This window comes from Naumovozyma castellii, chromosome 8, assembly GCF_000237345.1.
Source record: "Naumovozyma castellii chromosome 8, complete genome".
NCBI classification, from domain to species: Eukaryota; Fungi; Ascomycota; class Saccharomycetes; order Saccharomycetales; family Saccharomycetaceae; genus Naumovozyma; species Naumovozyma castellii.
In genome coordinates this window covers 237,340-251,607 of record NC_016498.1, presented here as the reverse complement: position 1 = coordinate 251,607, position 14,268 = coordinate 237,340, and the positions used below count along the sequence as shown (strand labels likewise).

The 14,268-nt window shown below is 36.7% G+C and overlaps 6 protein-coding genes across 6 annotated transcripts; 3 read left to right on the top strand and 3 right to left on the bottom strand.

The window, feature by feature from the left end:
- Positions 1 to 317: 317 nt before the first annotated feature.
- On the top strand, positions 318 to 3,662 carry VHC1 (Vhc1p; the record flags this gene model as incomplete). The annotated part of the gene is made up of 1 exon (XM_003677741.1): positions 318 to 3,662. One exon carries the CDS (start codon positions 318 to 320, stop codon positions 3,660 to 3,662), a length of 3,345 nt encoding a protein of 1,114 aa, XP_003677789.1.
- A 73-nt stretch (positions 3,663 to 3,735) lies between these two features.
- On the bottom strand, positions 3,736 to 5,019 carry ABD1 (mRNA (guanine-N7)-methyltransferase; the record flags this gene model as incomplete). Its single annotated transcript, XM_003677740.1, has 1 exon — positions 3,736 to 5,019. One exon carries the CDS (start codon positions 5,017 to 5,019, stop codon positions 3,736 to 3,738), a length of 1,284 nt encoding a protein of 427 aa, XP_003677788.1.
- Positions 5,020 to 5,195: 176 nt separating this feature from the next.
- Positions 5,196 to 7,859, top strand: PRP5 (DEAD-box RNA helicase PRP5; the record flags this gene model as incomplete). The annotated part of the gene is made up of 1 exon (XM_003677739.1): positions 5,196 to 7,859. One exon carries the CDS (start codon positions 5,196 to 5,198, stop codon positions 7,857 to 7,859), a length of 2,664 nt encoding a protein of 887 aa, XP_003677787.1.
- Positions 7,860 to 8,173: 314 nt separating this feature from the next.
- On the bottom strand, positions 8,174 to 10,537 carry NCAS0H01270 (uncharacterized protein; the record flags this gene model as incomplete). The annotated part of the gene is made up of 1 exon (XM_003677738.1): positions 8,174 to 10,537. The coding sequence occupies one exon, from the start codon at positions 10,535 to 10,537 to the stop codon at positions 8,174 to 8,176; it is 2,364 nt and encodes a 787-aa protein (XP_003677786.1).
- Positions 10,538 to 11,108: 571 nt separating this feature from the next.
- Positions 11,109 to 12,731, bottom strand: ERT1 (Ert1p; the record flags this gene model as incomplete). Its single annotated transcript, XM_003677737.1, has 1 exon — positions 11,109 to 12,731. One exon carries the CDS (start codon positions 12,729 to 12,731, stop codon positions 11,109 to 11,111), a length of 1,623 nt encoding a protein of 540 aa, XP_003677785.1.
- A 379-nt stretch (positions 12,732 to 13,110) lies between these two features.
- Positions 13,111 to 14,244, top strand: ARC1 (Arc1p; the record flags this gene model as incomplete). Its single annotated transcript, XM_003677736.1, has 1 exon — positions 13,111 to 14,244. The coding sequence occupies one exon, from the start codon at positions 13,111 to 13,113 to the stop codon at positions 14,242 to 14,244; it is 1,134 nt and encodes a 377-aa protein (XP_003677784.1).
- Between the last annotated feature and the right edge of the window lie 24 nt (positions 14,245 to 14,268).

The window sequence follows — 14,268 nt, the reverse complement described above, 5'->3', positions numbered from 1 at the left end:
CGCAGCCCCATCTGTCTTACATTCGACCAGACCCCTTTGTATACTAAATAGAGTGCAAATAAAAGAATATATGTAACACCATTTCTAAGCACCACCAATGCCAACCGTCATTCACAAACGCAAGATGAAGTTATTTTCTAAAAATGTCTCTATATAGTGAAAGTCTTATATTTTATTTGCTGTCGCGGCGCTGTCATATCAAACAAAAGGATTAATAAACTGGACCAAATATATCACCATCATGGGAGCAACCAAACAGCAATCCTTCCCTCCTCAGGCATACAGACCATAGAATAGGTATCTACTTACACCATTAAATGAGATCAAGCAAATTCTACGACATTCCTGGAACACACAGACCCACAGAATCGACTGAATCGTCTACTTTGCTTGAATCTACAAACCCGAACCAATCATATTATAATTACCAAACAACACCAAAGAACCAAAAAATATCATCTAAATATGACCTAGATAACCCCCATAGAGACAAATTAGGGACCTATGATGGTGTGTTTGTCCCAACCGCCCTAAATGTCCTTTCCATTCTTATGTTCCTAAGGTTTGGTTTCATACTGGGACAATTAGGTCTACTTTGTACCATCGGGTTACTGATAGTAAGTTATTCTATAAATTTACTGACGACATTGAGTATATCAGCAATATCTACAAATGGAACTGTTAGGGGTGGAGGTGCTTACTATATGATTTCAAGATGTTTAGGACCCGAATTTGGAGGATCCATAGGATTAGTATTTTTCCTGGGACAAATATTTAATAGTGGTATGAATGCATTAGGTATTGTTGAACCATTGCTATATAACCTTGGGAAGGCGTCAGACGATTCAAATGAACCAGCAGCAGCATTGTTTGCTTTACTACCGAGAGGCTATTGGTATGAATTGGGGTATGCAACAACAATTTTGTTTTTCTGCCTAGCGATTGCATTGGTAGGTTCACAAACAGTATCAAGAGCTGGTAATTTCTTATTTTTCATTCTAGTCGCATCAATTGTGTCTATTCCACTATCTATCTTCATACAAAAACCGTTTGAAACAGGTAAAATCATCTATTCAGGAATTTCATGGGAAACGTTTAAGCATAACTTGTATCCACATTTTACAAAAGGTGCAGCAGGTTCATTGTTGAAACACAAAGAAACATTTAACAATCTATTTGGTGTTTTCTTCCCAGCTACCGCAGGTATTTTTGCTGGTGCTGGGATGTCTAGTGAATTGAGAAAACCTTCTAAATCCATCCCTAAAGGTACCCTATGGGGTCTGCTCTTTACATTTAGTTGTTACACAGTTGTTGTTGTATCAATGAGTTGCTCCATTCCTAGAAAGACATTATACACAGATGTACAAGTCATTCAATCTGTTAGTTCGGTGCAATGGCTTATTTTTTTGGGAGAAATGTCAACCTCATTATTTTCCATTATTGTCGGTATGCTTGGTGCAGCTTACGTTTTGGAAGCCATAGCAAAAGATAGTATTGTTCCGGGGCTATCGATCTTCTCTAAGAAACCGCTAATTACATTGATATTTACATGGGCATTAACACAAGCTTGCTTATTCTCAGACGTGAATAAGATCGCATCATTCATTACATTAACCTTCTTGATGACTTTTATTGTGATGAATCTTGCTTGTTTCCTGTTGGAAATTGCCGCTGCGCCAAATTTTAGACCATCGTTTAACTATTTCGACAGGTACACTGCATTAAGCGGTGCTATATTGTCCATTATTGCAATGATCGTGGTTGATGGGGTTACTGCGTCAGCATTAATGCTGGCAATGGGCATGCTTTTCCTTGTTATCCATTATGTTTGCCCTCCTAAATCATGGGGTGACGTTTCTCAAAGTTTAATATATCACCAAGTGAGGAAATATTTACTGAGGTTACGTCAAGATAACATTAAGTATTGGAGACCGCAAATTTTGTTATTTGTAGATAACCCAAGAACAAGTTGGAATCTAATCAGATTCTGTAATCATCTGAAAAAAGGTGGGTTATATATTCTGGGCCATGTTACAGTAGCAGAAAATTTCCAACAACAATTACACGAATTAAAAAATCAACAAAAGGCCTGGATGCAGATAAGAGATATGACTAAGATAAAAGCCTTTGTCCAGATAGGAACAGGGCCTACGTTGCCCTGGGGTGTAAGAAATGTATTTATTGGTTCAGGGTTAGGTGGAATGAAACCTAATATCACAGTTCTTGGATTTTTTGATTTGAAAGAATATCGTAAAGAGCAAAATTCATTATGTTCTAGTTCCAAGAGTTTGACCAAATCAGCTGATTTGCACGCCACCAGAAATCCAAATACGAATGATATTAATGTCGACATAACTGAACCGTATTTCCCGTTACCAACAGATAGATGTAAAAATGAACAGAAAATAAAAATACGGCAATGGGTGGAAATTATAGAAGATCTTTCAATTCTTCAATCAAACATTGCAATTGCCCACGGCTTTGGGAAACTAAATTTACCAAATAAAGGAACACATTGTACCAAGAAAAAAATTATCGATCTGTACCCGATTCAGATATGTGGTAAGATGACCGTTACAAATGAAGAGCCATCAATGGTAACATCGAATTTTGATACTTATACTTTAATCCTACAACTTGGCGCAATCTTGGTGACTGTTCCAGAATGGAAGGATACACACATCCTTCGTGTAATCCTCTTTGTTGAAAATGAATTGGATAGGATCCCAGAAATACAGAGAATGAATAAATTATTATCGGTTTTAAGAATTGAAGCTGAAGTTACTGTTGTATCCCTAGATCAATTTAGAGTTTATAATACCATTGTGAAAGGTGACCGTATTAATTTCAATTATGTAAACTCAATTTTAAAAGATAGTGAGTGGTGGAACGATTTAGTGGATGGAAGAAAGACATCCCAACCGAAACGTAGGTTTTCAGTCCAAGAGATGGCTCCTGGAGCTCAAGGTGTTAAAACTGAAAAATATAAAGTTTCTAAACTGCAGAGACTTGGTGTTTCAATGACAATGAATTCTAACATGCCAACTGGCCAACTTATTACCCCAGCTGTTAGCGATGAATCAGAAACTGAGACAGAATTTTCCTCTTTACATGAATCTGGACTGTGTGATAATGCCATTTCAGAAATAAATCAATCAAAATCGGCTATTGGTCCAGAGAAGAGATTACCACGTTTGCAGAAGCTTAAGAATAATGTAACACAAAATTTAAATCCAGTATTTTCTAGTGATGCATTACCCAAGACTAAAGTGATCGAGGAAGGTACTGGTGACCAACCGACTTTAGTTCCTGTTGTTGAGGATGATGACCTAAATCGGACTAGTAGCAGAAGCACAAGAAGGCCGGTCCTTCCAGAATTATCTCCATGTTGTTCCAGAGATAGTCTTCTTTCTGCTATGAATAATTTAACTTTCAATGATCTACCTAGTAGAGCACAGCATTTGATTCTTAATGACATGATGACACAACTTTCAGGAGATTCTGATTTGATTTTTTCAACATTACCTATTCCAGCCTTAGGAACTCATAACGATGATGCTGAGAGTCTTCACTATGTCGAGAATCTTGACCTGTGGCTAGAAGGCCTACCACCTGTAATGCTAATAAACTCGCAAACAATGACCGTTACTACTGCATTATAGAAATCATATGTAAATCCTCCTTTTGCACTTATATAAAACTATTTAAACAAGGTGGTTTTCATGTGAACACCCTTTACGTTGGTTCAACAAAATCTTTGACTTTTCGGAAGACGAACATTGTATAAAAGTAAGATGCTGCTTCCTTCTCGTCTCCTTCTACACCATACCTACCATCGGACCTTTGTAACCCTTCTCTCATTCTAGGAGAAAACTTGTCGATCCATTTGGGAATTTCTTGAACAAAGAATTTGTTAAAGGGCATTTGTACTTCCAATTCCATACCGTATTCATCTGCCAAACTTCTTAAAGTTTCAAATGGAACCACGTATTCAGGGACATTGTCTATAGCATCCTCTAACCAGTATGTATACATCTGACCATAAGGCGATGGAAATTCATTATCATTCTGTTGATATGCGTTGTTTTCAAAGGTAACTTTGTAGATAGAGTTCCCCCATGATGGTTTCTCCACATCTTTGCCAATTTTGTTAAGTTTATAACGGATAAATTCTGAGTCTGGTATGGTTCCAAAAAAATGGCCACCAATCTTTAGAGATTTGGAAACGTTCATTAATGTCCTTCTTGCCTTTTCTTCACTTTCAAAAGCATAATGTAAACAAAACTGGGTAGAGACAACGTCACAAGGGAATCGACATTCAGGAAATGGCTCTACTGCTACACCCAATGACTCACCGAAACAATCTCCTGTGATCAATATTACCTGGAATGCCAAATTTCTCATTGATCTATATCTCTTATGAGCTTCCTGAATTGAAGCATTAGAAATATCAATTCCAATAAATTGTGATATATTCGCATTCCCATACTTTCTAAGGTCACCACCTTTCCCACATCCTAGTTCGACGACGACATCTCCAGGTTTAGTATACTTGTCAATAAGCATATACTTGATGGCATTATTGAAGTTCCTTAATTTAATAATGGGTGACAACGCCCTTCTAGATCGATTAGCAATAAAAGTTCTCTCATTATAATGTTCCCTAACAATTTGATCCACATTAATAGTCTTGTTCGCCGTCATTTCAATCTCATGTTGTTTAAATTGTTCTTCTCTTAATTTCTGAGTTTCCAATTTCTTTCGTCTCTCCTCTTGATCAAATCTCCCGTGTCTTCGTTTCTGAATTTTAAAAGTAGGCTTCTCATCTCCTTCAGGTGTACCCTCCATTGAATTGCTAGTTAACGGATTATCCACAGATGTACCTGGTGTTTTTGAAGGTGACTCCACTTGAGAGGGAATAGCCGGTTCTTCTGAGGCCTTAGCGTCATCCAAATGACCATACTGTCTATCATAATCCGCCTGGGACATCCATACTGGTTTTTCAGGCTTCAAAGCCATGATTGCTGCTTATTATTCTGTTAGTTTTGGTAATCTTTCACTGTTCTCATCATTCTGAAAATTTCTTGAAATATTTTCTTCCCTAACATTATATCGAGAATATGGCTCTTGAATAGAAACCGGTTTGTAATCTAGTGAGAGAAGATCAAAAGCCCAAGAGATAGACAAGAATAAGTATGATTCCTATTAATTCAGAGGATTCTAGTCATGATGAGCCCCCAAATGGTGGAAAAATCACCGAGAAACAACGTCTCTTGCAAGAGAGACGAGAGAAATTAGCAAAATGGAAACAAAAGAAGACTCAACAGGATTTAGAGAAGAAAAAACCCGTTACTAACGTAGAAACAAATTTGCCATTGGCTGCTAAGGATAAATTTGCTGAAAGAACAAGTAAGCTTGAAGAATGGAAGAGGAAGAAACGTGAAAGAGATGCGGAAAGGAAACTTCAGGATCAGAAATCTGTCGCCTCCACAGAAGAGAAACAACAAAATATAGTCAGTAAGAAGAGAAAGAAGAAGAAACAAACAATACTTTTTGGTGACGATGTTGATGAGTCAAAGGAAGAAGCAAGCTCCAACATCCAAACGACAAATGAAAGTTTGACTGAAATCTACAAACCAAGTAGCATAGACTTGGCACCCGTTAGACACCATAGTAACATTGATAGCAAGAAGCCTGACCCGTTAGATGAATTCATGAATAGCTTGGGAAACTCCTCAGCTAATTCCACTTCTTTTGAAGGACGTACTATAGCTGGTGATCTCCTAGATGCGGAAGATGAGTCGTTGATGACAGGAATAAGCCATGAAAAACCAAGCACGGATGATGGTGTTGAAAATTCAAGATACACCAAACTAGCTAAACTTAAGGCAAAAAAGAAAGTTACAGAAGTACTATATGATAAATCCACTTTGGAACCCTTTCAGAAGAATTTTTATGCCGAACCAGAGGATATTAAACAGATGTCCGACTCAGAAATTGAAGAACTTCGACTAAGTTTAGATAATATAAAGGTCAAAGGTACAAATTGCCCTCTCCCAATAACAAGATGGTCACAGTTAGGATTAAATACTGATACAATGAACCTGATCACCAAAAATCTGAGATACGAGACGCTGACGCCGATTCAATCACAGGCAATTCCGGCAATAATGAGTGGTAGAGATGTTATTGGTATTTCCAAGACAGGGTCAGGGAAGACAATATCATATCTATTACCATTACTTCGACATATCAAGGCACAGAGACCACTTTCCAAAAATGAAACAGGCCCATTGGGATTAATTTTGGCGCCTACAAGAGAACTAGCATTACAAATCCACGATGAAATTGAAAGATTTATTGTTCATGATGAAAACATAAGAAGTATCTGTTGTACAGGTGGTTCTGAGCTTAAGAAACAGATTAATGATCTCAAAAGGGGTGTCCAAATTGTTGTTGCAACCCCCGGTAGATTTATCGATCTTCTAACTTTAAACACAGGTAAGCTGGTAAGTACCGAAAGAATTACCTTTGTCATTATGGATGAGGCAGACAGGTTATTTGATTTAGGGTTTGAACCTCAGATCACACAAATTATGAAGACCATCCGTCCAGATAAACAATGTGTCTTGTTCAGCGCCACTTTCCCCAATAAACTTCGTAATTTTGCCATGAGAATATTAAATTCACCATTAAGTATTACAATAAACTCGAATAATTTAGTAAATGAAAATGTTGAACAAAAAGTTGCGATATGTGAAACCGACTCAGCCAAGTTTCAGGAATTGTTGACCATTTTACAAAATCAAAATAAACAACAAGATCAATGTGAAAATGACGAAGATGAAGAGAGAGAAGATGAAACTACTTTAGATAAGAAAACAATAATTTTTGTTGCCAGTCAACAAATTTGTGATTTATTATATTCACAACTAGTTAACTTTGGATATTCCCTTTTTGCTATTCATGCAGGGAAACCATATCAAGAGAGAATAACAAATTTAGAGGGATTTAAAAATACCAAGAATAGTATTTTAATCTGCACTGAGGTGCTATCAAGAGGTTTAAACGTCCCTGAAGTTTCTCTCGTGATCATTTATAACGCTGTGAAGACATTTGCCCAATATGTTCATACAACTGGGAGAACAGCTCGTGGTAATCTTCATGGTATAGCTATAACATTGCTGTTACCAAGTGAATTGACAGCTGGGTATATCTTATTTAAAGCCATGCGAGCAAATGAAAAGGAGAAACATGACCCATTCATTATTGAAACATTACAAGGAATGGCTGAAGAATTTGAGAAAGGTATGAAGGTTGGGAAATATAGACTATCCAAAGGATTTGGTGGTAAAGGTCTGGATAATTTGGAAAATAAAAGAGAGGAGAAACAAACAGAGGAGAGACGCAAATATAGCCCTGCTAATACTGGTACATCCGATGCTTCAAAGGGAAAGACAAACCTTGAAGAAGGAGGTGAAGTAACACAAGACACTAATTCTATCGAAATACCCAAATTGGAATATGCTATATTGCAAAATAAAAATCCTGATGGGTCCATCACTTTTAGTGCAGATGTAAATGTTAATGATTTACCACAATTAGTTAGATGGGAAGCCACGAAGAATACAACGTTGATGTTCATTAAACATGAAACTGGTTGTAGTATCACTAATAAAGGTAAGTATTATCCTGAAGGTAAGAGTCCATCAACAGATAAAGATGAGCCGAAGTTATACTTATTGATCGAATCGAAGGATGAGAAAGATATCCGATTAAGTATTGAATTATTGGAAGAAAAAGTTCGCGAAGGTATAAGGAAGGTTGAATATCAAACTCTAAAGAGTAATAAATATTGAATAAAAAGAATGGTTTTTTTATTATTTAGATATATCTATAAGATGAGAATATAAAGCTAATTACTAAATAGAATAACTTTTAATGATGTCAAAATGGATCAAATAATACACAATATCATGACGGTAGTAGTAGCAATGAATGAGAAAAAAAAATGAATAAGCATTACGTGTGTCTATGCAGGTAAATTAAATAACAACAAAGAATAATAAGTAAAGTCTTAAAAAGTGTCAGTGGAGAATGAAAAAAAAATGTCTATCACGTCAAAATGGGAATATACAATGTTTGCAAAGTTTTTTTATGTTTATTTTAAAGTTTAAACACAAGTTGGTTTCAAATTGTGCAATTCTGGGACAGGGATCTCAGAGACATCCAAAGATTGAAATTGATTCAATACCTCTTGTAACACAGAGTATTTAACTGCTGTACCAGTTGTCAATCTTGCCAATTGTCTAGAATCACGACAATAAGGAGAGTAACGTTTAACGATTTCCAAATAAAGAACCATTCTACCATCAACTTGAGATATATTCTGTTGTTGTTGTTTCGATTGTTGTTGCTGTTCATTAGAATCAGCGCCCATATCGTCGAATGCACCAGAAGCGTTAGCAGCTTGTAATGCTGGATGGGAATAATAGTCCATCCCATTATTAGTAGCATTAAAAAGGTAAGCGTTCGAATTTGGTTCATTTTCAGGAGTATTAGTACCTGTGTTATTATTAGTACTTGCAGCAGTATTGTTATTGGTTGTTGGTGAAGATGTCTTACCATCGGTAACTGCATTCCTAGTAGTGTTAGAAGTAGTTGCATCTCTCTTACATTGGGTCCATGTTACAGTGGCGTCTCTTAGGGCAGCCCAATCAGCGTTAGCAATAAATCTTTGACCAATTTCATCTGACTTACGAATTAAGTCTATCCATCTTTGTAAAATCTCTTTATTGTTTGCATCATCCACAGATCCCATTGATTTCAAAAGAATTCTGTATGCAACAATTGTTTTTGGAATATGATACATTTCATAAGATTTATCAATGTATTCCAATATGGTACGATCATGCCACACGGTACATTTAGCCAAGATAATATTAAAGAAAGGTTCATCAATGTTTTTAATATTATTGTAAGTTTGAATCAAATTTTGTAAAGTTTGGAAACCTTGTAATTTATCCTCTGCATAATTTTCAAAGAAGATATCAAAAAATGTGTCATTCAATGAGGATGAAATACCATGATTTACATTTCTACCATAATGTAAAGAAGATTTGTACCAAATTTGATATATGTGATTGAAGTCATGAGTTTGATTCCAAATATTTCTTAAGAATGATTTAACATATGAAACTTGTAAATCAATTTTGTATGGCATTTCATCATTTAAAGCTTTGTCGAAAAAGGTTTGGGCAACGTTTAGATCTTTACATTCACCGATGAATGAAAGATGGGTTTCAATTAAGTAACCATATTTCATTTCAGTGGATTCTTCACATAACTTTTGAAATAATTTCAAGGCCATTTCATTCTCAGATGCAGATAATGAAGCTCTAATCATACCAACAGATAAATTTGGATGGAAATAATTGATCATGGATGAAGATTTTTCATAAAGTGACTGAATTTCTGGATATGAGACACCATTATCGTATAGGATTGGTAATATAACACCAACGACTCTTGGATTCAAGAAAATGTTGGAAGTATAATTATTTGTACCATTAATGGCTTTTTTCCAAATTTCAACAGCTTCTTCAAATAATAGCAACTCTTTGAATGCTGTAATTAGATGCATGGCACCGTATTCATTCAATTCAACTTTTCCTTGCAATACATCTTTTGAGATTTCTCTTAGAGATTTACAAAGATAATTAGTCATTTCCTTATGGAAAGATTGAGAATCATAATCAGGTTTCTTATTCATCCTTGTTAATTGATTTCTATTTGCTCTTAACCCATTATGTAAAAGATGAACCAATTTAGAAACACGATCAGAATTTAATTCAGGAGTATTGATCAAATCATGATACAATCCCATGGCTCTTCCAATGGAATCCCAAAATAATGGATTTGCATTTGAGTTTGGATGTTCTGAACGATGTTTTATATTCTTACGTCTTGGAGTTTGAGACATGTACAAAGTTTGAGATACACATTCTTCAAAGGCCAAAACTTTCTGGTACCAAGGAGAATCAGGGCTAATGGAATTGTTGTTATTGTTATTATTGTGATTCTTGTTGTTGTGTGGTAATGGACTTGGACTGGGAGTCATGGAAAGCGGAGTTCCTGGAACAGATGAAATAGGTGTTGAAACGTTAGAAGACACAGTGCTACTATTATTATTACTGTTCAACAAATTATTGTTCTGGTGCTGGTAGTTATTATAGTATTGTGCATGTTGATTCTGACGGTACGAACGCTGTCTATTATTATTATTGTTGTTGTTGTACTGTTGTTGCTGCTGTTGCTGCTGTTGCTGTTGTTGACTATGGTTGGCAGTACCTGACACTGGGATTGGCATTTGCATTTGGTTTTGCATTTGGTATTGCATGGGCATTTGTTGTTGGATCATATTTTGATTCATCGCATTTGAGTTGAATGCCTTTGCATGAGGATTTGGCACGAACTGATTTGGTGTAGATGGCAGTTTTGATTTCATAATTTGAGATGGTTGTGCGTATCTGAACATACCTCTTCTATATTGATGCAATTATTAAATGTAGGTGGATGAGAATTTTATTATTATTTTTATTAGAAAAAAGAAAGGAACAGAATAGAATAGAATATTAGTAGTATATCTAAGGGAACGACGGATCGATTTGTTGAGAGTTCGTTACAGATGTCTATGCAAAGAGAGTAAGAGAAGGGTCTGTTAGATGAATGTTCGTTCTTATGAATAAAGTGGTACGTGGATGGATGATTTGAAATATAATATAAAAGAAAATCCACTACCACAGTGAGAACAGAATTCGAAGAGAATTTGAAGAGAATACGGTGGATGGCCCTTAGTAATGCGTGGACGAAGACAACATAGTATAAGTAACGCAGAACAAAGGGCGGACAGATGCTTTTTGCAGTTCATTCATTCAATCGCATCACATCAATGAAAAATTTCTCGAGGGAAATGTCAAAAAAGCACGCTACGACTCAGAAACTGCCGTAGAGATCGGAAAACGGAACTGCAAAAAAAGAAACAGGAAGCCCGCTTTGCTGTGGTGTTCGGGTTCCAAGCCCTAATGGCAGAACCCTAATCCATAACCCTAGGGCAAAATCGGCATAAAGTTACCCAGTATCATCAAGGGTAACCCGGAAATGTCTCTTTTCAGTGTCCACATACAACCGCAATTGACTACTTGACCTTCCAAAGGTGTTAGTAGACGACATGTCTTCATTTGTTCACAACCTTTAAAATCCTTGTAGGCGACACTGGAGAATGTCTTGAAATAATCTCTTACGGAATCGTCATCCAAGATCTCCACAATAAACGTCATCTTATTCAATAATTCTTCTCTTGTCCACCCAGTTAAGATTTCAAATTCTTCATTAATGTATGAAATTTGTCCATTACGTCTCCAAACACAAGTGGGCGTCCCAATTTGTCCAATAAACTTACTGTATTCCAGGAGTGTTCTTTGATAACATTGTTCCATAAATATCATATCCTCTTCAGTAAGCGTCATGGAACATGCAATGAAAATAGGACGGAATTCTGTCATGGAACGGCACATACTAACAATATCCTTTTGATTAAATCTGTTTCGAAGATATAATAGTAAATGACGGAACCCCATCGTATGACAAAATGGTTCATTTATCAAAGTGTAAATTTCCATCGGTGATGAATATCTTAATGAATGCTCCCATTCTCTGTTACATCGTGGCGTGAATGCATTATTATTACCGCTCGTGTTACCTGTATCACTTCTGCATTCAAGAGCGAATGATACAGTATGTTGTTTTGTGGATTTATATCTTGTCATCACCTCGGGGAACGTTAAAGTTTCATTATTTAGATAGTATTGGTTTATCGACTTATTATATTGTAATTCTGGTCCACGAGGCTGCTTGGCTGTCAACAATCTTTTGAACGACAATGATGAACCACCACCATGCACGGGGACCAACGGGAAGTGATTTTCGAATAAATTAATCCGTGATGATACAATTTGGTTCGATTTGGGTCCCAATAATAAAGAATAAACATTTTGATATTCTGATGGATATGGTTGAGGTGGAACGTTGGCACTATGTTGTCTTGTAGTCGAGCTTACATTGTTATACACAATAGGGCGAGCCGTCATGGAAGATTCACTTTCTGGAGATTGCGGTAAACTCCTTCTCATATTATTTGGACTATTACCCATATTGGTATTCCCATTAGAATTTGGATTAGAATACAAGACATCCACGGGAATCTTATTTATCATTCCGCCATCCTGACTAATAATATTGGACAGGATCGCGTATTCTGAATTAGCGGCATTAGACATAAAGGTGGAACGATGGATAATATGTTGTGGATCAGAGAATAATTGTTGTTCCTGGCTCAAAGACGGTTGCCTCGTCATATTAGCAGACACAGTGACGGGTTCTTCGGAACGTAGCTGGTTGGGTAGTTTAACATCGGGTATCCCATCCAAATATTTCCGTTTCTTCCTAGGTTTATCCACACACGAATCCTGCAATTCCTTCTTGATACATCGAGAACAGGGACGACAAGAGTCACACGATGAGTGACTCTTTGCGCAATTGGAACACGCTACGTTAATCTTTCTTCTCTTGCCAGTTTGGCTTTTCTTCTCTTTAGCAGAAGGCCCTACCATAGTGGCCTCAAACCTGTTGATGTTGCTTGCCATCATGGTCTCATCTATCGTCATACTCATGTGTATTGCTCGATGCTGTACTCGACTATGGTTTGCCGCCTTCTTATTGAACCAAATCAATATCAAATTTCTTCGCGGTTTAAGGGAATAAATGAGTCTTTAATTGAATACTAAATTAAATAACAAAGTGGTTCACCTTAGGAAAGATAAAGCACTAAAAATACACAATTCCCACTACATCTACCTATTTAAATGGAACTCCGAAATTATTCTACCTCTAATTAAGACTATTTGCACAATAGCGATGTTTGTCACTCCGCACGGCATCACCAAATACTAGAAAATTTTTCAATTTGAAGATATTGACAGTATGGAAAAAATAGTGAATTTATAGACATATTATCGTATAGCGTCAATAACCCACACTGTGAAGCCTCCAATGTCTGATCTACTAACCAGATTCCAATCCCTTTCTATCGCTAAGTCCGCGGTCTCTCTATCCAGAGATCAATCCGCCTTGGCCACTCAATGGGAGTCCATAATTAAATCAAACCAATTGCAACAAAACTTGGATCAAATTAACTTATTCCTAAGAGATAATGCCTTCCTATGTGCCACAGCTCAACCCACTGCTACCGATGTGATTGTCTTTGAACCATTGTTCCCATTGATGAAACAATTGGTCTCAAGCACCAAGGATATCTTGCAAATTTATAACAGTTACAGACATATCCTAAGATGGTCTGATTTCTTACAAACTCTATTATCTGTTCCAGCCGCTGATCAATTGAGTTTGAACTATGATTTACAATTGACTCACGAAATCGTGGAAAAGAAGAAGAAACCTCATGCCGTTGATAATACCGCCAAGAAACCAGCTGCTGCTGCCGCTGCTGAATCCAAGGGTAAGAAGGAAGCCGCCACATCTGGTCAACCAAGAGGTAAGCCTGATGAAGAGACTTTAAAAAAATTAAGAGAAGAAGCTAAGGCTAAGAAGGCCGCTAAGAAGGCTGCCAATGCTGCTGCTCAAGCTGAAAAAGAAAAGAAGGAAGCTGAAATGCCACCTGTATCATCCATTGATTTCCGTGTTGGGTTCATTCAAAAGGCTATAAAGCATCCTGATGCTGATTCTCTTTATGTTTCAACTATCGATGTCGGTGATGAAGAAGGTCCAAGAACTGTTTGTTCTGGGTTAGTGAAACATTTCTCCTTAGAAGAAATGCAAGAACGTTATGTCGTAGTCGTTTGTAATTTGAAGCCAGTCAACATGAGAGGTATTAAATCTACTGCCATGGTTCTTTGTGGGTCTACTGAAGATAAGGTAGAGTTTGTTGAACCACCAAAGGGATCTCATGCTGGTGATAAAGTCTTCTTTGAAGGTTTCGGGAAGGAAGAGCCAATGAAACAATTAAATCCAAAGAAGAAGATTTGGGAAAGATTACAACCTCAATTCTCCACTAATGATCAATTGGAAGTTACTTTCAAGAAGGAAGATGGTACTCTCTTGAAATTAACTAATAATGAAGGCCAATCTTTCAAGGTGGCTTCTATTGTTAACGCTAATGTCCGTTAATTCATAATGAATTAGTTTTTCAAC